The sequence below is a fragment of the Aedes aegypti genome, chromosome 1 (genome assembly GCF_002204515.2).
Source record: "Aedes aegypti strain LVP_AGWG chromosome 1, AaegL5.0 Primary Assembly, whole genome shotgun sequence".
In the NCBI taxonomy this organism is placed as follows: Eukaryota; Metazoa; Arthropoda; class Insecta; order Diptera; family Culicidae; genus Aedes; species Aedes aegypti.
Window position 1 is genome coordinate 217,089,203 of NC_035107.1, and position 24,632 is coordinate 217,113,834.

General features: G+C 42.1%; 1 protein-coding gene across 5 annotated transcripts in view; it reads right to left on the bottom strand.

The window, feature by feature from the left end:
* LOC5569240 (cadherin-23) overlaps nucleotides 1-24,632 on the bottom strand; it is a 160,271-nt gene that overhangs the window by 126,735 nt on the left and 8,904 nt on the right. For all 5 annotated transcript variants that reach the window (XM_021857581.1, XM_021857582.1, XM_021857580.1 and 2 more), the window contains exons 3-6: nucleotides 1,530-2,161; nucleotides 1,204-1,469; nucleotides 1,037-1,143; nucleotides 796-975 (exon numbers count right to left, since the gene is read on the bottom strand). In XM_021857581.1, coding sequence (XP_021713273.1) covers nucleotides 796-975; nucleotides 1,037-1,143; nucleotides 1,204-1,469; nucleotides 1,530-2,161 — 1,185 coding nt within the window. The remainder of the gene's footprint in view (nucleotides 1-795; nucleotides 976-1,036; nucleotides 1,144-1,203; nucleotides 1,470-1,529; nucleotides 2,162-24,632) is intronic.

Sequence of the window (24,632 nt, forward strand, 5' to 3'; positions counted from 1 at the left end):
GATTCCTGCGAATCCCAGGAGGGATTCCTGCGAATCCCAGGAGGGATTCCTGCGAATCCCAGGAGGGATTCCTGCGAATCCCAGGAGGGATTCCTGCGAATCCCAGGAGGGATTCCTGCGAATCCCAGGAGGGATTCCTGCGAATCCCAGGAGGGATTCCTGCGAATCCCAGGAGGGATTCCTGCGAATCCCAGGAGGGATTCCTGCGAATCCCAGGAGGGATTCCTGCGAATCCCAGGAGGGATTCCTGCGAATCCCAGGAGGGATTCCTGCGAATCCCAGGAGGGATTCCAGCGAATCCCAGGAGGGATTCCAGCGAATCCCAGGAGGGATTCCAGCGAATCCCAGGAGGGATTCCAGCGAATCCCAGGAGGGATTCCAGCGAATCCCAGGAGGGATTCCAGCGAATCCCAGGGGGGATTCCAGCGAATCCCAGGAGGGATTCCAGCGAATCCCAGGAGGGATTCCAGCGAATCCCAGGAGGGATTCCAGCGAATCCCAGGAGGGATTCCAGCGAATCCCAGGAGGGATTCCAGCGAATCCCAGGAGGGATTCCAGCGAATCCCAGGAGGGATTCCAGCGAATCCCAGAAGGGATTCCAACGAATCCCAGGAGGGATTCCAGCGAATCCCAGGAGGGATTCCAGCGAATCCCAGGAGGGATTCCTGCGAAATCAAATCAAAAACCAAATCTTATCGTATCTTACCGAATTCGAAAGGGGTTCTTCTGTTACAAGAAGTATTTATTCAAATTGTCGTATGATTTTGTTGTTGCATTGTTCATATTTAAACCTACCAAATCAATGTCCTCGATTCTAAATCGTTCGAATGGCAGTTCCATGAGGGTATTCTCCCAGAATGCCAAAGTGCTGGGTTCTACATCGAAAGTTGGCATGTGATCATTCTTATCATCGAGAATGATCGCAGCTTCACTGGTGACGTTGAATAGCTCGTTGTGACATTTGTATGCCATTATCTAATAAATGGAAATGGAACGTTGGTCAAAGCGATATATTTTGGACCTTTGCTTCAAATACCTGAAACTCATAGAACTCGTTCTTTTCAGCATCTCGATCGATTTCCTTCACTTTCAGTACACCGTTCTTGCCACTTTCGTCCAGTTCTATGCTGAAGTATTTAGCATCTGTTGAAGAGAAACTTTCTCATCTATGTGACCCATACAAAGTGATCTCTTTATACTTACAGGCAGCCACTTCCGTTTTCAAATCATAGCAAATGGGAGCATTGAGTCCCGTGTCTCCGTCGATCGCCGTGATCGTTGTGCTGAAAGCAGTCTTCTCCATGATACGCTGCGTTGTGAATGGCCGTGTGAAGATCGGCACTCGGCTTTCAACGTTCCGGACCTGAACAACAATATTCAGGGTGAAGTCATGAGTACGGTTCAAGTCATATACCGTGGTGGCGAAGTTGTACACCGCTTGTTGGGCGTAGTTTAGAGCTTGCAGAACCCTGTTGATGGATACTTCGTTTATTCTCATTTAGTGTGTATCGTTAGGGTAAGAAACCTACCTCAGTTTGTACTGCCGATTATAGGTATCCACAACATTTGCCAGTTCCATCACAAACGTGGTTTCAACATCAGGCATTTCGAATTCCAACCGATTTGTATACTTTCCTTCTATTTCATTGGTTACAAAACCGTCGTCGTGATGCACCATGTACTTACAGTCGGAGAGAAAGTCATCCTCATGCTCCGGTATTGTACAAAGTCCCTCACTGTACATCGATGGCGTGTTATCCAGTATATTGATCAGTGTTATAGCCATCCCAACCGTATTTCGGACATCACCTTCCACCACCAGCGTTATTACCGAAAGCCGTTGAGAAACTTGCTCGAAATCCAAACGATTGTTAACTTCGAAGTACCATTTGCCATCTTCATGAACTACTTGGGCTCCCATATGGGCGGGTTGAACACGAATCTGCAGGTCTTTGCCTTTGTAGTTAATCTGCGCTATCCGAACCGGCGTTTCCATTTCTTCCCACATTGAAACTTCCTGTTCGCGAAGAACTGAATTGTACTCACCTACGGTGACCTTTTCCGGGACTAGAGAGACAAAATACGGCTGCTCCCATTCCCCTGGAGGAGGTGATTGAGCGGATGACGCACAGAAGAAGATTGTTAGCAGGAATAGTGACCGCTATAAAGAAAGTGGAGAAAAGGAAGACGCAAATTTAAGTAAATTCATTGATATTGAAAAATCGGAAGAAAACCAAAACTCAAAGCATCAAAAGATAAAGGATGTTTATTAAAAAATGGGAATGATTTCAACACCTTTGTGTAATTAATAACATATTGTTTTCTCTTTCCAAGAGAATTGCTCTCTGGACTCCCTTAAAAATGGGTGGCATGTTTCTATTTGCTCGGGGGTAGTCAGTTGAATCGAAGATGACGTCAAAACATCAAATACTCCTCGAGCATGTTGTAGGGTAAACAGGTATAAACGCCCCCTTAAGGAAAAACTGCTCTATCGCAGTGGCAAATGCATTACTTCTATAGTTTTTGGTGTCAAAGTGTCATTTACCTAGTTGGTCACGCTCTGCACGCAACTTTCTCTTGCCAGGTAGCTTCTAAAGACGTTTTCTGTAAACGATCCAAATTTTGACGTTTCAAAACAAACCGGGCAATATGCCCCTCCCGTAAAAAACGTTCCGCAGCGTTGTAGAAATGTTTCCAAGGAGAATTCCACCACTTGCTAAGCTTAAGGTGAAGATGAATCGAAGCCAGACCTCGAATTTTCAAGAGCACAAATCTGGAGTACCAATCATACGATTAAGCTGAAAACTTAATCCATTGGTCACTAGCTGGTGGTGACCAATCGATTAAGTTTTCAGCTCAAATGGGTGTTCGGTTCTTCAGATTTGTGCTCTTGAAAATTCGAGGTTTGGCTTCGATTCATCTTCACCTTAAAGGGGTCCATTAGCAGTCGTCTTCCGGTAACAGTTTTTGTAATAAATACAATAGTAAAGGATGAGCTTCATTTACAACGAGGCTTGCCTATCGGACTCAAAATTTTACGCCAAAAAGCTGATTTTCGATATTTTTGGTATTTCTATTGGTTGTTCATACTTCCCAAAGATCTTATATGCGCAACATCATTTTTTCCGCGGATATTTAAGATATGTAATCATATTTGCGTGTTAAACAAGCCTCAATCCCTTGAAAATGTGGGGCGTATTGCCCGGTTGGGGCGCATCATACCAATTTACCCTTCGGCTTTTCGGTTTTACCGTACTGCCGTTATACGCATAATTGTCCCATGTTCCAAAATATGAAGCAGAGAAAAACGCGATTAAAGATTTTGGCACATTTATGCTCTAAATTGATAGAGGTTATGATAAATTTGAAAAATTTCTTCACAATAATATTAGGAAATGGGTGTTCTTTAGAGTCAAGAGTTAGTTTCAACTAAAAAATATGAATTTTACTATGAAATTATAAGTGGGACGGTTATGCCTAGAAATACGGAGTTTTGGGGGAATTTCTACGCATAAGAGTCCCACTAACTGTAGCAGACCGATTTGACCAAGCACACTGCTCTAGATGGTAGCTTTGACGTGAGTATTATACTGAAAGGGATTGTAAAGCCTATATTGAGGATCCGTATGAAGGCTCAGGTGGCATTTGGCAAAGTGCAGCCGTATGAGGGTATGTACAGGGGATAGGCAAAATGATTGAGATGGGCAAAATTTTCCTAAATTCAAATGCTGATAGCGATATGAAAAATTGATGAAATTGTATGCATTCGGAAGCAATCGACGGCAAACTTTGTCCAGTTTCAGGAACCTGCTTGACCATGCCATTGCTTGGTCATGTCCAAATGTCATTTTTTCTGTCGCTTGTTTTTTTGTGCCGTGTGTCGCATTAAGATTCATTGAAAATCTTCAGAAATGTGACCAAAACTGGTTCCGGAAAATATGTTCAACCAAGTAAATATTGTCCGGAGCTATTCGAATTATGCATAAAACTTCAAAATGTTGCTGTCTTGAGGGAAATGGCCAATTAGGCACATATCTGAAGCCATATGAATATGGGCATCAAACTTCAAGGTTTTTCATAGGTTATGCTTATTTCCAGAGCCACCGACTGCTATGACCATTATATGGTATACCTGGAACCTACTCCAGCTGCCCCGGAGTATATGGCCAAATCAAAACCTGTCTGGAAACACATCAGTATGGGTGTAAAACATCAAGATTTTTGAAGGTGATGCTTCTGGAAGCATTTATTGAGTAACTTATTTCTATGACCACTGTATATTAGGTTCCAGGCGCCCTCGGAGGAAGTGACCAATTAGGAACATTCCAGGAACCATATCAATACGGGTCAAACTTCCAGGTTTTTGAAGGTGATACAACCGGGAGCATTTCCAGAACCACTACTGGCTGCCATACCACTGTATAGAAGGTTCCAGGGGCCCCTTGAATCTGCTATGGAGTGGTGGTTATTACATTATTGTGGTTCTGAGACCGCTCATCATTATTCAAAGCACATGGAACCTACTGTTCACTGCTTCCGGAAGCATGAAAATCAAAAATATTGTAGATTGTTGATATGATTCTTCCTTGTGAGAAATTAGCCACTTCCATCGGGGTAACTCTAACCTACTATACAGTGGTCATGGCAGCCAATGGTTCTGGAAGTGCTTTCGGAAGCATCTCCTTTTAAAATCTTGATATTTGATACTCATATTGATGTAATTCCAGACAGGTGATGCAATTCCAAATCAAGGGCCACATCTTCCGGGGGCCTTGGAACCTACTATACAGTGATCACGGTAGTCGGTGGTTTTGGAAATGCTTCGGGAATCATGTCATTCAAAAATCGTGAAGTTCGATGCCCATATTGTTATGGTTCCGAACTTGTTCCTAATTGGCCAGCTCCGGATAAAATATACCTGATTGGAAATACAAACATGACTGATAATATTTTCCCGAACCAGTTTTGCTGTCATATTTCTGAAGATTTCCAAAGAATTTTAATGTGTCCGCCGGCATTCTATTTCCTATTGATTCCAGTTTCTAGGAAAATTGTAAACATTTATACTATTTCACACCGTACAAAAATACAAACAACAGAAAAAATGCCACTTGGACATAATCTCGGAAAATCCTGAACATCTTCGGTTTTCGGTGGCCTATATGCATGGTCAAGCAAGTTAATAAAACTGAACCAAATTTTCCGTCAACTGCTTCCGGATGCACCCAATTTCATCATTTTTTCAAAAAGTTATTAGCATTTAAAATCAGGCAAAATTTTTCCTATCTCAAACATTTTGCCTATCCCCTGAACAGTACCACAGTGCTTTTATGGTGTGAAACAGGTATAGCTCTACATAGGATGTAAAGTCATAGTAAAAAGATGATATGAACACAATATTACACAGCACAATAAATCCTCCAAATTTATCACTTTATTTGAGCTGGACGCAGGGAAATACATAGTGGGACAGATATGCGTAGAAATTCAGTAGCGAGACAGTTATGCGTAGAAATTCAACAGTGGGACAAATTGATTTGGTACGCTTTTCATAGAGTTTTCGAACAAAGTATATTTTCTGAAATTGTTTTCCAATAATATAGGATAAAATAGACTATTTGGCTACAAAAACTCAAAAATGACGAAAAGTAACGTGGGACAATTATGCGTAGAACGGCAGCTTACATGCCGAAAGAAAGGAACCCGAGCAATTTGCCCCAATTCCATCCCATTGAAGATTTTTTCGGCTCCCTCAGTGCGCTAGTGTACAAAAATAACCGGCGGGCCAAGTGTTGTAGGCGAAGATTAGTTTAGGCATTATAGCAGGTCATGATAGGATATGTCAAACAAAAAAGCATTAGCTTTGGCCACCTTCTGGATACTGGGTTTGCCGTACAGTTGGGCGAGCTCGTGGTTCATCCTTCGCCGCCACACACCGTTTTCCTGCACACCGCCAAAGATCGTCAAAAGCACCCGACGTTCGAAGACTCCAAGTGCTTGCAAGTCCTCCTCGAGCAGCGTTTCGCCCTCCGTGCTAATATAGGGCTATTATAGAGCTAACATGCCCTATATTAGCCGTATAACAGCCCTATAAGCCCAAAAAGGCGAATTAGCGGGGTAGTGGTTACTTGGGATTTGTCCCTTACCGCGTTAATGCAGGGCTCTGGCGTGGTGGACCTCTTTTCCCGTGCTACTCGTGGGATCCATAATGAGTACAAATTCAAACCAAAATAGCAGTAGTAGGGAAGTGAACCCCTTCGCAAGAAGTGGGTTAGCTAGGTCTCCGTTGAGGAGAGCGGAAGCAGGAGGAGGCAGCAGTGCACATAGTACCAGTGATGGACACGCGAAGCTCGCAGATCTAGGAGCCGACGTACGCAGTGTCAGACGCACTCGTACAGGTGAAATGATCCTCAAGCTTAAGCGCGACAAGGAGCGCAAGGGCGCAGCCTACAAAAGCTTGGTGGAAGAGGTCCTTGGCGGTGGTGTCGAGGTGAGGGCTCTAACGCAGGCAGTGACTCTGAAGGTGATGAACCTTGACGAGATCACTGACGCAGAAGAGCTCGTCACGGCACTGCGGCAACAGTGCGAGGTACAAGTGCCCACCGCTGCCGTTCGGCTACGGAAAAGTCCGGCAGGAACTCAGGTGGCCTTAGTACAGCTACCTGTGACGGACGCAAATAAGTCCGCTAAGGTAGGTAAGATCAAGGTTGGTTGGTCAGTATGCTCACTGACGATATACGAGCAACCGGTGATATGCTTTAGGTGTAAGGAACCGGGACACATGTCCTGGGGCTGTAAAGGCCCTGATAGGACCAAGTTGTGTAGGTGATGTGGTGAGGAAGGTCATAAGGCACTAGGCTGCAAGAACCCTCCCAAGTGCTTGATTCGTTCTGGGAAGACCGTGAACAACAAGCATCCAACGGAAGGCTCAAGGTGCCCGACCTTCAAAAGAGCCATAAACGAAAAGTCACAGTGCAGGTAACGCAACTGAACCTGAACCATTGTGACGCATCTCAGCAACTGCTGTATCAGGCTCTTAGAAGGTTTTGAAACTACTTAAAACAAATGGCTGCAAAATAATGAGTCGACAATCAGGAAGGAGCGACCAACACAGCTTTGGTCCTCACAAGTTCCTACCTCGCGCTTCCACGGGTCAAATGATGACAAAGACCGCCAGCTAAGGGTTGCGTACTTAGCTGGTAGTGTAGCCTGGGAACTGTTGTCCTTCTGACATCAGCTAGAGTGAGGAGGTGCGTTCTGAGCGTCTGTTCTGGCATCCAGCGGCTGAGTATGAAACGCTGTATCACGTCAGCTACACCTAAGATGGCAGTCCCATCAACGTGATGTAGGTAGCGCGACCCCGGTAAGGTAGCATACCGAATTCATTATCCACCACGAAAAATGGAGAAAGAAGAAGAAACGAACGTTATTTTCGGCAACCGACCTGGCAACGAAATAAGGACTATGAAACTCGGTACCTGGAACGTCAGGACCTTAAATGAACCTGGACGAGTGAGCCTTTTGGCTCGTGAATTGCGAAAAGTTGGCGTGTGCGTGGCTGCAATTCAGGAAGTGCGTTGGCTAAGATATGGAGAACGTGAATTCAGAGCGGTAGACCCCATCGCTAACATCGCTTTCAAATACAACATCTACCACAGCGGTGGCGATAAAGCTGAACACGGAGTCGGTTTCATAGTGACCGGGAAGCAGATGAAGCGCGTTATTAGGTGGAAGCCGATCAACGAGCGGATCTGCGTATTGAGGATTCGGGACAAGTTCATCAACTACAGCCTGATCAACGTATATGCATCGACTAACGACAAACCCGCTGACGTGGAGGACGCGTTTTACGAATGTCTCTACAAGACCTATGGAGAATGCCCAAAACACGACGTGAAAATTGTTATCGGCGACGCTAATGCGCAGGTCGGAAAAGAGGACTTCTTCCGCCCTATCATTGGTAAAGAGAGCCTTCCTTTGCACGCAAGGATATCCGCAAGCACACCTGGCAACACCCAAATGGCGAACTTTGCAACCAAATCGACCATGTTCTGGTAGACATTTTTCTGGTAGTTTGGCGGACATTTTTCCGATGTCATCGATGTTAGAACTTTCAGGGGTCCCAATATCGGCTCAGACCACTATCTCGTTGTAAGCAAAATTCGAGCGCGATTGTCAACCGTTTCGAGTTCTAGAAATCGACAATCGTTGAGTTTCAATGTCCAACGCCTGTCAGCAGATGGTGTAGCAGCGGACTACCATCAAAAGCTCGACGAGCGGATTAGCGAAATCGACGAAAGCGTCAACCTCAGCGATCTGTGGGAGTCAGTCTACGGAGCGGTGAGCACAGTAAGTAGCGCGAGAAGTGGTAGGCACTGCTCAACGGAGACCAAAGAACGGTTGGTTCGACGAGGAGTGCCAGAGAATGACGAACGAGAAGAACTTGGCTAGAAGCCGGATGCTGGTGTCTGGTACCCGTCAGAGCAGAGAGCGGTACAAGGAAGTAAGGGCAGCCAAAAAACGGATCCATCGCAGAAAGAAAAAGGAGCATGAAGAGGCAGTAATTGCTCAGGCGCAAGAAGCTATGGAACAGAATAACATGCGACGGTTCTACGAGTCCATAAATGGTGTGCGGAGAAAAACAGCGTCGCCTCCCGCCATGTGCAACGACCGCGAAGGAAACTTGCTGACGGATAAAACAATGGTGGCCGCCAGGTGGAAAGAGTACTTCGAGTCATTGTTGAACGGAGATAATGGAAGTAGATCTGTTAGCAGAATTCAAATCGATGACGATGGACAGGCTGTGGAACCTCCAACGCTAGATGAGGTAAAAAAAAGCTATCAATGGGCTGAAGAACAACAAGGCTGCTGGGAAGGACGAGCTCCCGGCCGAACTTCTCAGACACGGAAGTGAGCAACTGCACGAACTCCTTCACCGTATCATATTGAGGATGTGAGTGGAAGAACAAATGCCTACTAGTTGGTTGGAAGGCCTCATTTCCCCTCTGTACAAGAAAGGGCATCGACTGGAGTGCGCCAATTACCGAGGGATAACACTCCTTAATTCGGCGTACAAAATCATGTCTGGAATTCTGTTCAACAGATTGAGACCGTATGAGGAGTCCTTTGTCGGCGAATACCAAGCTGGTTTTCGAGAGGGCCGATCAACGACGGATCAAATGTTTACCCTGCGTCAAATCCTAGATAAATTCCAGGAGTACAACTTGCAGACTCATCATCTGTTTGTAGATTTCAAAGCAGCGTACGATTCAGTGAAGAGAAACGAGTTGTGGCAAATTATGTCCGAACATGGCTTTCCGGCGAAGCTGATTAGACTGATTCGTGCAACGCTTGATGGATTGAAATCAAGTGTGCGGGTGGTGGACGAGATTTCGTCATCATTCGTAATCATAGATGGATTGAAACAGGGTGACGCTCTTTCTAACTTGCTGTTTAACGTAGCGCTCGAAGGTGCTATCAGGAGAACAGGTGTGCAGAGAAGCGGTACCATTATCACACGTTCTCATATGCTCCTTGGCTTTGCGGACGATATCGACATCATCGGGATTGACTGTCGGGCAGTGGAAGAGGCGTTCGTGCCTTTCAAGAGGGAGACAGCGAGGATTGGGCTCACGATCAACACAACAAAAACGAAGTACATGATAGCTGGTGGTCAACGTGGGTCCGGACGTGTTAGTGGTAGCGAAATGGTGCTAGGTGGTGAAAAGTTTGAAGTGGTGGAAGAATTTGTGTATCTTGGAACACTAGTGACATGCGATAATGATGTTACCCGAGAGGTGAAAAGACGTATTGCAGCTGCGAGTCGGGCCTTCTACGGGCTCCGTAACCAGCTGAAGTCCCGTAGCCTGCAAACGAAAACAAAACTCGGGTTATACAAGACACTGATCCTTCCTGTTGTCCTATATGGCCATGAATCATAGACATTGAAGGAAGTCGACCGGTGAGCTTTCGGGGTGTTTGAACGTAAAGTGCTGCGAACAATACTCGGCGGTAAACTAGAAAACGGCATCTGGCGGCGTCGCATGAATCACGAGTTGTACCAAGTGTATAAAGAGGTGGATATTGTCAAGCGCATAAAACACGGCAGGCTGCGTTGGGCTGGTCACGTTGCCCGTATGCCGGAAGAACGACAGGCAAAGATAATATTCAAAGAGAACCCGGACGAGGCCGCCGACTTCGTGGCAGGCGCACACGATGGCTTTTTGCGGTTGAGGAGGACTTAAGGGCACTTAACGTTCAGGGCGACTGGAAGCGATTGGCCCAGGACCGAGCCCAGTGGAGAAGACTCATCCATTCGGCGCAGATTCATCTTAGCGAATTGTAGCCCATCAAGTATCAAGTAAGTAAAACAATAAATCAGTACTACAAAAACAGTGCTTTTTAGTACTATTTCTCTAATAACTCTCAAGGGAAATCTTAAGGGGGTTTTATAGCCCAAAACAGTTGTTTGGACCCTTTTAGAAGGATGCTGCAATGGTGACGACGTCGATTCCTAGATGATTGGCTTCTTATGTACAACGGATGGATATACATAATGTCCACGGCATAAAGTTTAACAAAACAGGCTTTTCATTGGTGTAAACATAGAATTTGACACTTCTTTCTTGAGAGAGAGGAGACAGCTGGCTTAGATTGCGAGTTCCGAAAAGTCAAGGGAACCTGTCATCAACTGTCACTGGAAAACCGCACATTCGAAGGGCAGAGCGTGAAAAACCGACAAAATTTGGTCAAACTTAAACTGGATGTGATTGAATATTCAGGTTGTTTTTCTGTGCTCTCGCATATAGAATCGCTGATTATTTAAATATTGTCGATTGGACTCAAATTGCTATTGAAATTGTTTAATTTTATGATCTTTTTGATAACAAGTAGGATATGAAAATGGTTTTGGCCCAGTTTGTGCTCTCCGAACCATTGTGCGCAACCCAAACATGATAAGAAGAAATCAAAGAAGCCAAAAAACAAGCCAGTTGTCAGTGAGCTGTCTCCTCTTTCTCAGCTTCTATCGTACCGTATACCATCCGGACTACTAGATCATTTTTTTCACAAATTTGTTTTAGATGGATAGGAATGACGTCGTCAAGTATTTGTCAGTTTTCTGAATATATCGCCTTCTCAATATAGTACACCGTGCATAATGTCAAATTTGAATTCCTCTCCAGTTGCTATGATTTGTTGATGTTGATGACGTTGCCACGAGTTAGGTTTCCGGAGCGGACAGTTTGGAAGCGAACAGAACAGACTCTTCGATTTAGTGAAAGCAAGTGGTTGATGTTGATAATTGCATCGAAATGAGCAATCAGTTTGATACTTTAGACAAATTTTCCGATCTCCAAATCGAAGCCGCTGGTGCAGGCTCTTTGATTTAAGTGAGGAAACAAAGAGTGCCACCTATCGTGGTCAGTTGTTCCAAATTTGGGGGATTTAGGCAGGAGATCTTGAACTCCATTAGGGGAATCAAGGTTTCCTTCCAAATCGCAAAGAAAGGAGACTGTCGCGTTTTGCCGGAAACTCTTAAAGATCGCGGATTTTTTCTCAAACATCTTGAAGAGAAGAAGCAAAAATGTTTTATTTATGACGACAAAACTGAACGTTTGTTCAAAGTTGTCTTGAAAGGTCTCTCAAGTGACTATAAGCCACCTGTAGAGATCAAAAATGGAATAAATGATTTATTTGGATTTTCCCCAGTCCAAGTAATAATTATGAAAAAGAGAACCCAATCTGGCATTGTTCGGAAAGGGCTTTCTCAAGAATATTATAAATTTCACTTTAACAAAAAAGAACTAAATAATATTAAAGCTTTAGAAAAAGTAAAACTTATGTTCGATGTCCGTGTGACTTGGGTTTTTTTTTCAGAAACCTGGAGGAAATTACCAGAACCCCACTCAGTGCCGTCGGTGCCAAAAGTGGGGTCATGGTACAAAAAATTGTCGCATGGATGCTAAATGCATGATTTGCGGAGGTTCTTCTCACGCTAAGGACGTCTGTCCAGTGAAAGAAAATACCACCAAGTTTATATGCTGTAATTGCCGGGCTAATCATAAGTCAAAATTTTGGAATTGCCCTTCACGCAAGAGAGTCGTTGAGGCTCGTGCCAGGCAGATGAAAGATAATATCCGTTACGATAACGGTCGTTTCCGGAATTTGCCTGGAAGAGTATCGAATAATACTCATTTTTCAGTTAACGATCGCTTGATCATGAATCATACCCATCAGGAAGATCATAATCATGCTCATTCACAAACTAATTTTAATCCGATAGCCGATAGCCGTTAGAATCTTTTAATTCCGAATGTATCTACCCACGGTAAATCCTTTGCCCACAGACAAACAGACGTAACACTTCGAACAAATCTCAGTCAAAATCATAGTCACGATGACATGTACGCCCAATGCTAAAATTAGTGTGTATGGCCGACGGACCAACAGATGGCGGTAGTGTGTAAACGTCAAACGCGAACAGAAACGATGGGAGCGCTGCGGGTGGCGGATTGGCCACCTACCACATTTTTGTATCGACCGTTAAAAAGGTGGTCGATGGACAATGGTGAGAGTGTGACGTCTGTTTGTCTGTGCTTTGCCGATATCGTAGCAGGTAATTTGAACTCCTGCCCTATTCGTTCCATGAGTACCCATTCTACTAACTTCAAATCAAATGGAAAAAAACCCTACCGCCACAGGTAACTCCAACTCAGCTTCTTCGTCTACTGAAAATTCTAATTGGAAATCACCAAATGTACCCACTTCAAGTGATATGTCTGCCTCTGATTTAAATTTTCTAACTGAACAATTCAATCTAATGATTGATGCAATGTTCAAAGCCACCACTATGACTGAAGCAGTCCAAGTTGGTGTAAAATTTACAAATCAAATTGTTATTGGATTACGTTTTTCTAATGGATCCAAATAATAATTTAAATATTTTAAATTGGAATGCTCGTTCTCTGAATGGTAAAGAGGACGAGCTGTTAAATTTTCTCACAGTTAATAACGTGCATATATCAGTTATTACCGAAACGTATTTGAAACTGAAGTTTTTGAACTTTTAGGTGTTTCTGTTGAAACACAGTCTGGTAAATATACTTTCATAGCTGCCTATTTGCCTTTTCAATGCTCTGGACAGCAAGTTAATTTGCTCCAAACTGACTTGCGAAAATTGACTCGGAATAAGTCAAAATTGTTTGTCATTGGTGACTTTAATGCCAAACATCGGTCATGGAATAATTCTCAAAGTAATTCCTTCGGCAGAATTTTATTTGAGGAGTGCTCTTCTGGATATTTCTCAATTCAATACCCTGATAGCCCTACATGTTTTTCCTCTTCTAGAAATCCATCTACGATTGACTTGGTCTTAACCGACTCTAGTAATCTTTGTAGCCAATTAGTTACTCATGCTGATTTTGATTCTGATCATGTCTCTGTTACGTTTCAAATATCCCATGAAGCGTTTCTCAATCTTATCAGCTCCACTTTCAATTATTTACGAGCCGACTGAAATATATATGAAACGTATGTCTAATCTTGATGTTAACATTTCTTTAGAAACTAAACTTGATATTGACAATGCTCTTAAAACTTTAACAAATTCCATTGTTGAAGCCAGAAGCATTGCAATTCCAAAAAGTGAAGTAAAATTTGAATCCGTGATTATAGACGATGATCTTAAACTCTTGATCCGTCTTAAAAACGTGAGGAGAAGGCATTTTCAACGCACTCGTGATCCTGCTATGAAAATTATATGGCAGGAATTGCAGAAAGAAATCAAGAGACTTTTTGCAGATTTAGGAAACAAAAATTTTGAAAATAAAGTCTCTCAATTGGACCCTGGCTCTAAGCCCTTTTGAAAATTATCAAAAATCTTGAAAAAACCTCAGAAGCCAATACCGGCATTGAAAGAGGAAAACAAATTATTACTAACTAATTGCGAAAAAGCTCAAAAACTTGCTATGCAGTTTGAAAGTGCGCACCATTTGAATTTAGGACTTACTAGTCCAATTGAAAATCAAGTTACTCAGGACTTCGAAAATATTCTCAATCAAGATAACGTTTTCGAAAATGCCTGGGAGACTGATTTGGAAGAAGTGAGTACTATTATTAAAAAATTCAAAAATATGAATGCTCCTGGCGATGATGGAATTTTCTACATCCTCATCAAGAAACTTCCAGAAAGTAGCTTATCATTTTTAGTTGATATATTAAACAAATGTTTTCAATTAGCATATTTTCCTGACAAATGGAAAAATGCTAAGGTTGTTCCAATTTTAAAACCAGACAAAAATCCCGCAGAAGCTTCTAGCTATCGTTCAATCAGTTTGCTTTCCTCCATCAGTAAACTTTTTGAAAAGGTCATTTTGAACAGAATGATGGCCCACATCAACGAAAATTCAATTTTTGCCAATGAACAGTTCGGATTCCGCTATGGACATTCGACCACTCATCAACTTTTACGTGTAACATATTTGATCCGTTCTAACAAATCTGAAGGCTATTCTACTGGTCTTGCTCTTCTAGACATAGAAAAAGCATTCGACAGTGTTTGGCATGAAGGTTTGAATGTAAAATTGAAAAACTTTAATTCTCCAACATACATTGTTAGAATAATTCAAAGTTATCTGTCAAATCGTACACTTCAGGTTAATTATCAGAACTACAGATCTGGAAGACTTCCTGTAAGAGCTGGTGTTCCTCAAGGCAGCATTTTAGGACCAATATTATACAATATTTTCACATCTGACTTACCCGAGTTACCTCAGGGATGTCAAAGATCCTTGTTTGCGAATGACACAGGCCTCTCCGCCAAAGGACGTAGTCCGCGTGTCATCTGTAGTCGATTGCAAAAAAGTTTGGATATTTTTTCTTCATACTTGCAAAAATGGAAGATTTCTCCTAATGTTTCCAAAACTCAACTAATAATATTCTCACATAAACCAAAAGCTCTTAATTTGAAACCTTCAAGCAGACATGTTGTCACGATGAGAGAGATTCCAATAAATTGGTCAGATGAAGTTAAGTATCTAGGACTCATGCTAGATAAGAATTTAACTTTCAAAAATCACATTGAGGGCATTCAAGCCAAATGTTACAAATATGTAAAATGTCTGTATCCCCTTATTAATAGAAAATCAAAACTTTGTCTTAAGAACAAGCTTTTGATATTCAAGCAAATTTTCAGGCCAGCCATGTTGTATGCTGTACCAATATGGACTAGCTGTTGTAATACCAGGAAGAAAGCTCTGCAGAGAATTCAAAATAAAATTTTGAAAATCATTCTGAGGCTTCCTCCCTGGTATAGTATGAGTTACATAGAATATCCAATGTTGAAACATTGGAACAAATGTCAAATAAAATAATTAATAATTTCAGGCAAAAATCGTTACAATCTTCTATTGCCACGATTAATGCGTTATATGTTTAGGTTAAGTTAGGAAATATTGAAGAAAAACCTGAAACCGTTCGTGTATTCAAGTGGAAAGTCGGTTGAAGTTCGCATGTCAACCGCGGGTACCAATATACAGTATGTCCGCGTGTTTGATCTCCCGCCAGAAATAACCAATGACACCTTATCGCTGGCGCTTCAGGACTTTGGAAAGGTGGAATGCGTGACCAGAGAAAAAATTCCACCGGAATTAGGTCTGGATCACCTGTACACTGGTGTTCGGGGTTGTTCATATGGAAATGAAAAAAACGATTCCGCCATCGATCGATATTGCTGGTTGGAAGGGAAATATTTTCTACGATGGACTCAAGGAAACATGTTTTTCCTGTCAAACAATGGGGCATCGGAAAGCCTCCTGTCCGCAGAAGAAAGTTCAGGAATCAGCGAGGAAGCAGAAAGAAAAATCGATTTCGTACGCTGGCAAAGAAATGGAACCGTTTTTGGTGCAAAATGAGGAAGATTTCGAGGAGGACGTCATTGAAGTTCTGGAAGTGGATATGGAATATGGACCATTGCACGGACGTAGAAGAATCAAACCAGAATCAGCATATCGATTATAAGAAAACGGATGAATCAGATAAGGAGAGGCGTAGAAAAGAAAGCGTGGCGATATTAGAGGAGGTGGCACAAGCCATCCAGGGAGCAATGGTTAATCCACAGACGAAGTAGCGGCGTGCTCAATCAGCAGCATCAGGTTCCGGCTCTAGCTCTGGTTCGAACTCAGCACCGAGAAAAAAAAAATGTTCGCGGAAAACTTATTATTAAAGTTTGTAATTTTTTGACAAATTATTTTGTTCAGACCCTCGGCTCCGTAGAGTCTTAATTGAACATTTGAGCCTAATAAATAAATAAATTGGTAAAAACACATTGACTGTCGCTCCGACGGCTGCTTTGCCCTTCAATGGAATCTTCGTGGTCTCAGGGCCAACATCGGTGAACTGATGCTCCTTACCGCCAACATTGAACCTTGCGTGATAGCTCTACAAGAAACCAAAGTCGGCCAGCACGTGGTACCATGCCCACACAGTTACGGATCACCCACAGTGACGGATCACTTTGGCGTTCAACATCGGATAACTCGCTCAAAACATAAACGTTGACGTAAAACATATTTTCCCATGTTTCACTATTTGTCTTCTACCCTTTGTAATGTTAAGCACAACATTCAACCGCTATATTACGGTGTATTTGACAAATATTTAGTTGGTACCACAAAGCTTTCATTATATGGTGGTTTTCTGTAAGAAGTGCCGTCAGCATTCATAAGCTCTCACAGGTGGCATAATTCAAATGTTATAGCATAAAACATGCTCGTTCGCTTCGATTTAGTATGAATTCATCTTTGGAAAACATTTTTCTTGATTGTTGATTCTAAATACCGAATATTAGCACTTCTAACTAGTGATCCATAATATGGACCAGGAAATGATTGTTTACCACGGTTATGGATCACTTCCAAAGAATGTAAATTTCTGCCATTTTAAGCATTGGATTCGACATTTTCAGACAATAGCACTAAGGATTAAACTAATACAACATCACGGTTTGTCAATTTCGTATTTTAGCAGAAAAAAATGGGAGGAAAACTTGGTGTGGAGCGAAAACAGTTCATGTCTCAGTTACTACAATGCAGCATCACAAAAAAAGGGCTTTTTACCCTTGTTTTCAGCTCTAACACTGGTATTTTTTTGCAGTAATATGTGACACATTGTTAATTTTCGCCAAATTATGCAATACAGATGCATTGAGTTGAAAATCTCTTGGTTTTGCGCACTGATCCGTAATGTGTCACAATTTGATCCATAATATGAAAATTGATCCATAATATGGTTTTCAGAAACCGATACAATTTTTAATTGTTATGCTGTCCTGTGTAACTATTACACTCAAAACAGTTTACTAACCGAAGTTCCAATTTGAAACGATTCAATTCGTGCTTTTAAATTACAATTTTACGTTTTACATGTCGTTTTATTGAATTTTATAGGTTGGACTCCACACTATTTGATCCATAACTGTGGGGTCATGGTACCTCCCGACTTCATAGGCAAGCAATATACACTGAAGCTAGAACACCGTACACTACTGACGACGGGTGCACGACGTTAGGCATAATACGTTAGGCATAAGGACGTTAGGCATAAGTACGATAGGCATAAATACGATAGGCATAATGGACGTTTGGCATAATGGATGTTTGGCATAATGGACATTAGGCATAATGGACGATTGGCATAATTTCCAAAATAAAAAAAATACACTAGTTTTATTTATGAAAAGTGAGCTGACTTTTTTGGTAATTGTGGAGGGCATCAAAGATCTAAAGTGTGTCCTTTAAAATACGATTGCCCTGCAGTCGTCCCATAGTTGTGAATCTTTTGAGGTCAATTTATAGGACAATAATTGATTAAATGATTAGCATAAAAATGCTGTTAATTGCCTTCATTAGCTTCGTGGTAACTTCTGTGACCATAGAGTAAAGCCCTGCGTAAGTATAAATGTACTCACACAAATAAGAATGCAAAATAGCCACATTGGCAAAGCAAACATTTGATTAATAACTGTGGAAGTGTTCCTAGAACACTCAGCTAAGAGCTTGGGTGGGGCGTAATGCCAAGAATATGAACGACGCTGTAACTGCTGCTCATCTTTTAAGTTTGGTTGTACACATATTATTGGCAAATTTTTCATCAGAGATTATCCCTTCTTTAAATTGAAGGCTGTTCTTTATAGTTATAAACATTATTATTGGAGTTAGTGCTGCTAATTTTTCAAACAGAAAATTTGTCTTCTTTTATAATTAAACTATGCTTTCGAGACAAACTTATTCAAAAATGTATATCACTATTGCTCTTAATACTTCCATCATACATTTTTCCTTCTTTAAATCATAGGCTTTTCTTTATACTTACTCGGTCAATTTAATGACTGTAAGAATGGGATCTTATTACAATTATATGCTGTTTTGTGAATTCTTGCTGTTCTAATAGTTATTGAAATTGTAATTGGAATATTTCCATAAAAAATGCCCGTCATGTTAAATGCTATGTCAAATTTGAGCTTGACAAACTCGACGAATATCAAATATTTACAAGGTGCTTTCGGCAATGCTTTCATACGTGGCTGATCGCAAATGTTTGAAAATTATTGAAAATTGTTGGCAGACGAGCCAAAGGACCACCACATTAAATTTCTGAGCAGACTCGGAGTGAAAATGTGACGCTTTTATGGACGTCACACTACCAGCATATTATTGTTGAAGATAATGTCACCTACCATGACATGAAATTTTGAATTGATTCTAGATTGTTGTATTCAAGTTAATCATTTTTATTATAGGTACTAATAATTATATGGAAGATTTCCCTTCTTTAGAATTAACCCAATTATGTAAGAGAAATATAACAGAAAATGTCATATACTCATCAAACTAAACATCGCTAGAAATAAATAACACTTGCACATCGTCAATATAAATGGACACTTACAAAAATGGATTGAACTGGACTTTAGAATGATAACAATTACCATTATGCCTAATGTCTTTATGCCTAACGTCCATTATGCCTAACATACTTATGCCTAACGTCCTTATGCCTAATGGGGTATACTCACTGACGACACGGTGTAGGACTTGGTATCCGTGAAGGTACAGTGAGAGGCAAAATAAAGTGCCCACCTTACCAGTTTTCGAATTTCTCTCATTGATTTGGTTCAAATTAAAGTTAACACACCTAAATCTTTTGTGATATTTTATTTTTGATGTTCTTTTAAAGTTGCACTTACGAAATTTTGATAAAAAAAAGAATTTTACTTAAAGAAAAAGAAAATCAATTTGTATTGAAAAAAAAGTAGTGACAAAAATAAGTGCCCACTTCCTTCTTGGCCCCAGAAAAGATGATTTAAGAAAAATAAAAAGAAATTTAATAGTTAATGTGTCCTCCTTTGGCCTTAAGGACTTGCTGGAGGCTCTTCGGCATGCTTTTCACCAGGTTTTGTAGGTGTTGTGGATCTAGTTCTTCCCAGGCGCGCTCCAAGGCTTCAAAATAATTATTTTTGTTGGTAACACCAGTTTTTTCAACCCTGGCATCGAGAATCGCCCACAAATTCTCGATGGGGTTGAGGTCTGGGCTTTGTGGAGGCCATTCCAGCGGTTTAATCCGACAAGACCGGAAAAAAGACTTGGTCTTCTTTCCAGTATGCTTCGGGTCGTTGTTCTAGAGAAATATGAATTTCTCTTCAAGGCCCGTCTGGATCAGCGAAACCTCCAGATTTTCCAGCAAGATGTTAATGTAGGAATCTGCCATCATTATTCCGTCGATTTTCACGAGGTTTTCTACTCCACTCCATGAAAAACACCCCCAGACCATCACATTTCCTCCTCCATGCTTCACCGTTCCTTGGATGTGGTGCTCTGCATCACACACGAGCCCGCCGCTCTCGGTTAGACAGCTCGAGCTTCAGGAGCGCCACATCCAAGGAACGGTGACGCATGGAAGTGTGATGTGATGAAATGTGATGGTCTGGGGGTGTTTTTCATGGAGTGGAGTAGGAAGCGTCGTGAAAATCGACGGAATAATGACGGCAGATTCCTACATTAACATCTTGCTGGAAAATCTGGAGGTTTCGCTGATCCAGACGGGCCTTGAAGAGAAATTCATATTTCTCTAGAACAACGACCCGAAGCATACTGAAAAGAAGACCAAGTCTTTCTTCCGGTCTTGTCGGATTAAACCGCTGGAATGGCCTCCACAAAGCCCAGACCTCAACCCCATCGAGAATTTGTGGGCGATTCTCGATGCTAGGGTTGAAAAAACTGGTGTTACCAACAAAAATAATTATTTTGAAGCCTTGGAGCGCGCCTGGGAAGAACTAGATCCACAACACCTACAAAACCTGGTGAAAAGCATGCCGAAGAGCCTCCAGCAAGTCCTTAAGGCCAAAGGAGGACACATTAACTATTAAATTGCTTTTTATTTTTCTTAAATCATCTTTTCTGGGGCCAAGAAGGAAGTGGGCACTTATTTTTGTCACTACTTTTTTTTCAATACAAATTGATTTTCTTTTTCTTTAAGTAAAATTCTTTTTTTAATCAAAATTTCGTAAGTGCAACTTTAAAAGAACATCAAAAATAAAATATCACAAAAGATTTAGGTGTGTTAACTTTAATTTGAACCAAATCAATGAGAGAAATTCGAAAACTGGTAAGGTGGGCACTTTATTTTGCCTCTCACTGTATACCCTTCGAGCGTGACAGATCGACACCGCCCTGCATTTCGTCGCTGCACGTATCTTCGCACCAATCCGGTTGACCGTATCAGAAGGCCGGCTCCAGAGGCACGTTCCCCGCCATTTGGGAGATTTGTGCCATCGCCATATTTGAGCCTATTTCATCATCTACCCGAAGGGAGAGGAAAGGGAAGGGAAAGATGGGAGGAAATAGGAGTGGGGTCCCTTGAAGAGGGAAAATCGCATAAGCGAATTGAGAGCATGTAGCTCCATACCACAATGGGTTGCCCTAAAAAGGACACTGCAAAAACGCATGAGCGTAAAGAGAGCCTATAGCTCATTACCACAGCGGGTTAAGAATAACAGAATGTCCTAAAGATTCAGGTTTCTGAAATCAGTTTCACTTAATAAGTGTTAACCAAGTAATTGGAATCGCAATTACGCGAAGATTGGATAGTTACATATCAGATGATAAGAAGTTCCATAATCGGAATCACAACTATCACACAAAAAATGTATCAGCACACTGAATATTTGCCATGTGATAGTTGAGTCGGCAGTGGCCAGTCAAGGTTGTTACCAAGAGACTGCAATTCTGCTTTGACAGATTTGTTAAATACTTAGCCACGTTTGGGATGGCTCAGTAATGTACAATTTTGTTTGACGACATGACTCAAAATTATTCCAATATTGCTTGTGCTGAGTTGCCGCCCAAGAATTTCTGAAGCTTCACCCAGCACATCGAAATTGGAATAGCTGCCTGAGAGCCAATAAAGTCATGCGATGCTCCATTGCGAGCTAATTCATAAGCCAATTCATTCCCAGCAATGGAAGAATAGCAAGGACCCATATAAGTTTAACAGAGTTCACTGAATTCAGTTCCTCAAATTGAGTTCGACGTGCGATAACAAGCTTAGACCTTGAGTTGGCCTAAGCAAGAGCTTTAAAAGCAGCCTGACTATCTGACATATTCCTTTACAAATAGCCAGACGTCAACTAGTTCCGCAAAGGGAGTTGTGAGTAACAAAGTGACAAGCAATTGTGGGTTTTACTCGAATCAAGGACAATTGTGTCCCAATTCACCGGAAATGGAAACATTCAAATCACTAGGATTTCCAATGGACGGAGAGAATTCATAGAATTTGGTCACAATCAATTTCCAGTTTGTGGAGTATAACAAATGCAAAGTCTGCAAATTTACATTCATATGTTCATATAGAAATGTAGCGATGATCAGATAATGATTCATCATCTGATACATGACAATTCGTCAACTCGTGACTGATTCTGTTCAAGCAGAGCATTATGTCTAACACTTCTTCTCTAGCAGATACCATGAAGGTTGGGCGATTCCCTAAAATAAGTAATCCAAGATTCGAACTACTTGAGCATTCCATCAGACTGGAGCTTCTCAAATTAATATCTGAGCTGCTCCAGATGATGTGATGAGTATCAGCATCACTACCCACAAATCAGCAGAAGGCCTTTTCATAGGCAGTGAACGACAACTCGTTTGAAATCATCCATTGGGGATGGTTCATCATGTGGTAAATACACCACAAAACGAAAGACGTATTTTCTATTGAGGTCACCAACATAAATATCAATTGTGACAGCACATACATCTCAGGTTGTTAATTCAGAAATGAGTGTAGCAACGTCAGCGCTATTTACGAGCACGCATGCACGAGGTATGGCACGCGAGTTTGCCATTTCATGTTTATGAAAGTAACAAAAACTGGCTCCACAAGGTTACCTAGAAAAAAGTTCACAAAAGTAAGGTTTTTGCGCCATTTGAACTGTACCATTTGCATTAGTCTACAAAGATTAATCGTTGCTGATATTTTATGCTGAAGATTGGTCTGACTAAGCTATCCTAACCGTAGCCACTACCCAAACTAGGCAGGATTAAGCTTTTCGCAATCTCAGAACGAAAAAGACCAGCAGCGAGAAAACCAGATCGGTATCTCTTAAAAGTCGCCAAAGGCGAAAAGCACAGACTGCACTGTGTAATACGCATAATGCGAAACCATAGAGGTGGAAATTTTAAACTAACTTACAACGTATTAATAAACCCACCCTTATTTAGCCTCAGGCTTGAGACTGAAGAAGGGCAGCCGATTATCTCGGAGAAACACAAGGTCACCTGCACCATTGCTCCGGGTAGCACAGGAAGGGCATAATACTGTAGAGGGCGCCCTGGTACTCCACAGGCTCCGTTTGCGGTTAGGTTTTAATTAGACCCCCTAACCATTCATTCTTAGGCACGGTAAGCTTAAAGCCGCATCTGTGAGGTGGACTTTTACCACCGGAACAGGCAGTCCGTAGTGTTAATTCTTAGCCAGTTGAAACAACCGCTACCGACACTACACGGCTATCTAGGCTGATAGGGAAAAGGAAGTTAACATTGATGATTAACTCCTGACGTGCCCAAACAGCCGGTTGACCGTGGTTTCGGTGTGTATCCTGCCGACAGCAACCCAATGTGAAACCGCTTTGGGAGAACCGTTTGAGCAGCTAGAAGGCCCGGTTCTTCTTCTGGAGGACTTTACCGCGCATCATCTCGCATGGGGGTCTCACCAGTCGAACGCGCTTGACCGATTCATTGCCAAAACAACACAATTGGACAATTGGTGATCTTGAACGAAGGCTCCCCTACTCGTTGCGACCCGGCAACGGGCAACACCTCAGCAATCGATGTTACAATATGCTTTGAGAGTCTGGCGCGAAGGTTCACCTGGCGGACCTTGTCGGACACCCACAACAGCGACCACTTTCCGATAACGGTGTCCATACCCAATCGTCGAACGACACGACAGAAACGGCTGTACGGCCAAGCTGATTGGTCGTTGTATGATCGCTTCATAGCGGAAATCATTCATCCAGATGTCGAGGAGGACGTAGAGACCTTCACGGCGAAGATAGTAGCAGCAGCGAAGTGGTCTATACCACAGAGTACTGGCCGTAGCGGCCGTATTGGACAGAAATCGGTCCCGTGGTGGTGCGCTGAAGTAAAGGCGGCAATTCGTAGGCGGAGAAAATGTTTGCGATCCCTTTGATGTCTTCAAAAGCGCGATCCAAATCGACCCGAAGCATTGGCAAGCTTCCAGGAAGCTGAAGCAGCGGCGAAAAAAAGCAGTCACCCAAGCAAAGCAGCAATCGTCTAACATCAGCGATGTGTATATCATCGACATCACCCTAGCCGAACTTCGGTGGGCTCTCGACAAAGGGCGAGGTGCCTCAACTGTTGCTGATTCTATAGGGTACCCCCTTCTTCAACGTCTCCCTCTGTCTGTGAAGATGGCACTCCTTAGCTCCTCAATAAAATGTGGCGAAATGGCGAGTTCCCCGTCAGCTGGTGGAATGCCATCGTCGTTCCAATCCCGAAACCGAAAAATCAACGGGATCGGACTGGTAAGCCGAGGAGGACCAGCATCTCTACAGATCCTCGCCCCGGCGTAAAACAAAATGGTCCGGTTCGCTTCCGGAGCGTTCGTGACCAGTCCAATTAACTCGGCATGGCCGAAGCGGGCATTTTACCATTTAACCTTCTAGCGGCACAGTTTACAGCGCGGACGGCCATCCGAATCGCAGCAAAAAGTTCTGATAACACAAACCTTCCTCTGCATAGATAAAAATATTTAAATTTCAGTATAGTAAAAGTAAACCAAATTCATGTATTGTTACAGCATCACGTTTAGTTTTCAACTAAATATGGTTGAATGTTACATGTTCGTGTAAATTTAAAGTCTATTCGATTGAAAAATAAGCGATTTGTTGTTGATATCTCAGTTTATTTTGATGCTCCAAATATGTGCATGAAAATAAACTGAAATTTACAACATATTTTTTAGCTGTGTGATTCGCCGTATAGAATGATGTGCTAGTATCCATCGTATACCTGATTTTTTTCCAGTATTGCAATGAATGATGCTAAAACAAACCG